At 40.0% G+C, this 6,345-nt stretch overlaps 1 protein-coding gene across 1 annotated transcript in view; it reads right to left on the minus strand.

The window, feature by feature from the left end:
* Positions 1 to 6,345, minus strand: part of ptprsa (protein tyrosine phosphatase receptor type Sa) — a 225,866-nt gene that overhangs the window by 37,565 nt on the left and 181,956 nt on the right. The window contains exons 18-24 of the mRNA XM_030082488.1: positions 5,752 to 5,846; positions 4,839 to 5,089; positions 4,527 to 4,614; positions 3,472 to 3,684; positions 3,040 to 3,200; positions 1,128 to 1,139; positions 689 to 804 (exon numbers count right to left, since the gene is read on the minus strand). Of these exons, the coding sequence (XP_029938348.1) occupies positions 689 to 804; positions 1,128 to 1,139; positions 3,040 to 3,200; positions 3,472 to 3,684; positions 4,527 to 4,614; positions 4,839 to 5,089; positions 5,752 to 5,846 (936 nt within the window). The remainder of the gene's footprint in view (positions 1 to 688; positions 805 to 1,127; positions 1,140 to 3,039; positions 3,201 to 3,471; positions 3,685 to 4,526; positions 4,615 to 4,838; positions 5,090 to 5,751; positions 5,847 to 6,345) is intronic.

Genomic DNA, 6,345 nt, shown 5'->3' on the forward strand with positions numbered 1-6,345 from the left:
CTTGCTAACAGATAGGCCAACCAAAACAAAAGGGTCTGTAAAGGAGAGTGAAGGAAAATACTGCACAAGCTTTCACTGGAGAAACATTCAGAGATAATCAAAGTGTTCGTAACACCAGACTTAGGACAACAAAACAGGATTTCTTTTCCACTACAATAGGCATGATTACTATTTGTTATTCATCACTAGTTAATTGTTACTTTAGGACATGTTGAATGCACAAATGTGGCCTGCAGGTAGTTATGAAAGCAAATTACGTCAAACAAAATGAAATGGAGGAACAGCACTGACATGACGTTCTTCTGCACAAATTAAATCTGGAAATGCATCACTTTCACAAAATAGCCGGATTTTTTTATCTTGTGTTTATCAGTGTAACATTGTCATGGATGAGTGACATGTTTGTTATTTAATTAATAACTTGCTAAGCTGCATGCCTCTTAATACAAGAGCTATTGGTTTACATTCTTCGCCACTTTTTCTTAAAACTGTCTTTTTCTTTTACATTTCAGTTACAGAGGTTTCTTCCAAGCAGTCCGAAAGAGTCTCAAAAATGTGGCCGTAATGTTCCAGAGACTTCCTGAATAAACTTCGCTGTCATTATCAAATCATAGTGCAGCAAAACCATACTTGTGTTAACAAGATAACATTATGACTTTCAGTATATGTTGTTTGTAAATTCCTGTACCTGGAGTTTGGAAGTTGATGCGTCTCATTTCCACGGGGTCTGTCGGATGGTGGGGCGTAATATCCGCATTGTTCAGCAGACATTTTGTACGTGGCTCAGACTCTTTTCTTTTACGACTGTGAGCAAGACAAACCAAGAGCAGGAAGAGGGGAAGACGTACAACACAACAGAAAAGAAGAAATTTTAGTGAACAATTGTTCCAACTTGACAGTTAACAGTCTCAATACCTTAACAAGTCCAAACGACTGGTGGTTTGGGGGGGGGGGGTCAGGAAAGTTTAGACTGAGGATAAAATCAAGAAAAGGGAAGCCAGGAACATGTATCAACTATGCAAAAAGCTCCTTCACCCTCACTAATTAATGCATTTATTTCTTGCTGACGCAGGCTGTTTTGTCTTTTCTTGTAAAATGCATTAGATCTAAGTAAGACTAAGCCTTACCTGTCAGGTTTGCTGCTTCCAGAGAAAGCAATAGGAGTCAAATAAATATATAAAGATGGTGAAAACACAACACACAAGGAGAAAAGGAGAGGGGGAGGCAAGAAGAGAGATAAATCAATAGAGAGCAGTTTAAAATTCACAGGGGTCGCTGCCGGACTCGCAAAGAGCGAGATAAAGCTCATCAGCATTTGGAGGAACGGTGTGTGTATGTGTGCTTTATGTGTGCATGAGTTTGTGTGTGCAGTAGTGTCAGTGGGTAAGAATGAGTGAGTACTCAATGAAAGATTCAAGTACGCGCATACATTTGTAAGGCTGAGTCTGTGTCTATGTGCACGAGTGTGTGTGTGTGTGTGTGTGTGTGTGTGTGTGTGTGTGTGTGTGTGTGTGTGTGTGTGTGTGTGTGTGTGTGTGTGTGTGTGTCTATATGTGTGTGCACAAGGGTGCAGATACAGATGGGAAAGGGGAATGTCAGGGCCAAGGGCAGACCCGGGAAACACTATTCACCAGGGAGAGATGGGAGAAGATGGGACAGTGAGGTGGAGAGAAAGAGAAGAGAGAAAAAAGAGAGAGATCCAAGGAGAGATGTTACTCTCCCTAACCACCATGACGGAGGTAAGGCAAGGTCAGACAGTCAGGGATCATCTGACAGTAGCAAGCTGCACTCGTGTTGCTCACATCAGCCCTGGCTCCCTTTAGATAGTTCAAAGATCCTCCCTAGTATGTAGGGGGACTTCTTGCTTTATACTCGTTTGCTCAGTTCATACTAGCAGTAAGTGAAAAACAAGGGTGAAATATCGACTGTGTCACTGTTGTAATAGCACAGGAAGGTCAGTCTCGTGACAGGAGAGCAGGGACACTTAAAATGTCCATTACAACTAAATGAAAGTCACATAAAAGAATGCAGACAATATATGAATGACTATAATAACTTTCAAAAAAGCCGAATTAGAGCGATGACTGGCCATATTTTGTAGCAATGAATTTCAGAGTGGGTAATATGTACAATACAATTATTACTAGAATCTCTAACCTATCATTTTTGTGATTTTTCAATATTTATATTTAGTAACGTACATCCACAAATAACTGATTAGCTGAACTAGTCTAGTTAGTTCAGATAATGATTGTGAATTTCCGGCAGCCTTGCCTTTAAAACCAGGCAAGGACCCTATTCATGTCACCATTTTAATTTTATGATTTCCGCTGCGTACAATTTTATGATGTCTCGCATTGTAATTTAATGTACTGCTTTATGGTTGCGACTACAAAAACCTTCATTGTACATTTGCATTAAAAAAAAAAATCTTGAATTATGATCATATAAACAAAGTTGATTGCACCGCTGGTCTAGTTAGCAAACATCCTCTCAAAGAATCTCTTCCTCTCTTCTTTCTCCAACCAGCTCATTTCCCAAAACCATCTTTTTTCCACATAATTTTAACATGCACCAAGATTGTTGGGTCTTGGATTATCATGCTCCTATGAATACAAAATATGCCCCTATTTCAACATTCTCCCCTAACATGCAATTATTTCCCAAGAGCCCAATTTCACAGTAACACAAACAAATAACTGGTTCAACATCAAATGACAAGAAATGCTCATTGTATGTTGCTGGATAAGGGAAAAAACAAACAACAAACAATCTAAAACACATTTATCCCAATTCACACAAAACAAACAAATTATTAAAATTGCACCTTATGTAGCTTGTGACATAAAGAAACACCAAAAAATACAAAAGTTCTTTCAAGATGAGGTGATGCAAAAAATGGCTAAAACATCTCGGGAAAAATATTTCCAGTTTTGGCCATTTCATCTAAGACTTGTAAACAATGAAAGTTTTTTTTTTTTTTTTTCTGTCATTTGAGGTTCAACATCATTATATATTACGATTCTAAAACCAACTCACTTTTTGTACAGAAGGATGGCGATGACAATGCAGATGATGAAGACCACAGCCAGGACAGGGCCCACCACCCAGATGAGTCCATCACCAGTCTCTAATGGCAACGTTTCCACAAGCTCAGGCGTTATCACTGAGTTAGTATAGGGGCTGGTTGCAAACATTTTCTGAAGAGTAAAAGACCAAATCAAAGTCATCAATATGCAGGATGCAACTGAAAGTGTGTCATTTCACATGTTAGAGGTGGATAATGTTTGATATCCAGTGAAACATAAATGGATAGCAATAGCAAGAAATAAGGAAATAAATAAAAAAAATTAATTATGATACATGTGGATACAGTACACAGCACTGACGGCGAAAAAAAAAAATCAACTGCCACTGAGTAAAACATAAAACAAAGAACAAAAGCAAGACAAGTCTTAGCTGGAAGCCTACCCCGGCAGTCGCATTGAGTTCAGCCAGAAGGAAGAAGACATATCCCTGGCCAGGTTCAAGAGGCTTGTTCTCACAGGTGCTGTGGCGGTGGTCAGATCCTACAGTGAAGCTGGAGGGAAGCTGTTTGAAACAGGCTGTGATGTAGGGCTTCCTCTGATCCAGCTGAGACAGTTGGCGCCGTGTCCGGCGCTTTGGGTTCACCTCTCGTAATAGCTAAATGATGTAACAGGAGATTAGTTAAACATTTTTCATGGTCGTATTGCACATTAAAAGTCCCAAGTCATTTGACTAATCTCTCAAATAAAAATGAACACTGACAACAATTAAGTCATCTCAAGCATTTGTCTGATGTCTCAGAGAAGAATATGAAGTCAAGGAGGATTTTCTCTTTGCCTGTCTATAGAGTTTTATTAAAAAAGAAAAAAAAGGTTAGTTTTTACATTAATTGACTGCATCCCTTTTTAGTGAACAGCTTGGAATTGAAAAAAAAAAAAAGTAGGTGCCACTGCATCCTTGGATTCAAAAAAACCTGCTGTCTGGCAATGCTCCATGCAACCGAGCTCCAACTCCCCCCAAACCAACATTCAAGCTCTTTCATTCAGTTCAAACTGCAGACAGAGGCAGGCACTAAGCAGAGGGAATGTGTGTAATCCCAAATCCAATAGGGATGGTTGCTGTTGATCTGGTGTTCAAGGTGACCCCGAGCTATGGGAAGAGTGGGAGAAGACTGTGTAATTCTCTCTTCTGTATGCTTCAGGGGATAAATTAGCATAGCTGAGATGTACTTATGCCTGTGTTGTGTGTGCCCATTTCTGGTACATGGTGTGCACAATGCAGCTAGCACATGCTGGTAACACAAACATGTGTCTTTGGAATCTCTCCCCGAACGATTTTTATAGAAAAGAGATGACAGCCCTTTCATCATCAAAGTGCTGCCAATGTATTGAAATACATACATACCACATACATCTTTCTACATGATCCAGTTCTCCAAATAAATTTCACCATTTCTTGTATGAAGTAAATCCACCACTTAAGCTTTAAAAAGCTTTTACCTCTTCCATATCCATCTCATCAGGGTTCTTCAGGTTCATTACTGTTCCAGAGGTCCCCTTAAGTGGCACCACCACCACATAGTAGCTCCTGAAAACATTGCAACCATAAAGATTTCAATAATCAAGCTTTTTTTTTTTTTCCTTTCCTAAGAGTGAGAATGTAGATAGTACATCTTTGTAATGTTGTCAGACTCAGTGACTGTACATAAAGCCTATACAATATTTAAATATTTAACAACTGTATAAGGCATCATCTTTATTCCTAAAGGCAATGCAGATGATGTTTACAGTATTTTAGCACTCTCTACTCACTTGACAGCCTTGTTATCAAATGGCGGGAAGGACATGATGAGCATGTTATCCGGGTCAGCATAGGTGTCCAACTTGGGCTTCTTAACCAAAATGAGCGGCGCTGTCCTGGCCACAACACGGTGTCTTGGACCTCCATCCACACTCTCTTGGCATGTCACCTTGAACTCATAGGTGGTGTTGTGCTTTAGCTCAGTGACGAACACCCTCATCTGCCCGGCATCTACATCCATCTTGTGTCGGTTATACTCAATCTGGAGTTCAATGGGTCATTCAGAAGCGGAGTTGATAATTGGTGGGACAGGCAGTTGATGAGTGAATTGACACAAATAACAGGTACAAATAGAAAGGCAGTTTAAAATACATGCATTATTTAATACTTGCACAAGAAGAAAGCCAAAAGTTGGAATTATTTATTTATTTATTTATTTTTGCTTTCTGATTTATAAGAGTTTTTACGAGCTGCACATTACATCTGTAATGCTAAGACTACAACTGGATAGTCACATGCTGGCTAACACTGAAATTTAAATCAAAACCTTAATATTAATGGTTGTACTGACATTGCTTAATAATTACCACTGTTACTGGTAGTCTTGTCCTTGTAAGGCTTCATACATTGTAAGTGATTGATAATGGGATATTTTCAAACAGTTTTCATGATAAATATATCATTTCATTAATTTGTCAATTGACCATGCTTCTCAATGTTGTTGATAAGCCTCCAATCACTATCTGTGCCAATAAACTGTCAAATCATTTAATGAATTGGCCTTAACGCTGATTATTATCTGAGGTTCTCTGATGTACTGATATCTGTATAAAAACCTGATTGAGTTTACTCAGTGAGAATACCTGACTTATCTATGTGTGTATCTCAGCTGATCCTGGATTTGTTTTGAGAACATGAACTCACCGTGCATTTGTATGGCGACCTGCTTTCAGAAAACTTCCACGCTATGACCACTGTTGACTTGGTGGCCCACTTGACAGTGAAATTCTTTGGAACATCTGTTGGGTGAAATGATGCAGGAAAAGGAAAAACAAAAACAAAGAAAATCCATCTTCAGTGAGTGGACATGAAGAGAGAGCAAGGAGAGAAGAGTAAATGAGGAGCCTCTGGTTTAAAAAAGTTGTTCCTCCCCTGCAAGGGTCCTCTGGGTTGGAGAGTGAGTGTAACGGTGAGCTGTGATTGGCTGTGAGAAGGGCAACGCCATTGGTTAGGACACACAGTACGTAAGACTCATGGATGACATACCCATGGAGCACAAAGGTGTGCCTACTGGCCAGCCACCGTGGGTAGTGCCAACCCATCTCACCGCTGTCTTTGAATAACATCGATCATTCAATCACTATCAGCTGACCCATGTGGTCCAAATGCCAAGTGTCTCTACACCTCTATAGGGGTCCGGGTTGGCACTGCCAACGTGCTGCCATGCGGGCATAGACAGACCCAAAACACAGCATGCCAACAGTCCTCAGCAGTGCATCTGTGGGATGCCATGCCACA

Source organism: Salarias fasciatus, chromosome 23 (genome assembly GCF_902148845.1).
Source record: "Salarias fasciatus chromosome 23, fSalaFa1.1, whole genome shotgun sequence".
Lineage (NCBI taxonomy): Eukaryota > Metazoa > Chordata > Actinopteri > Blenniiformes > Blenniidae > Salarias > Salarias fasciatus.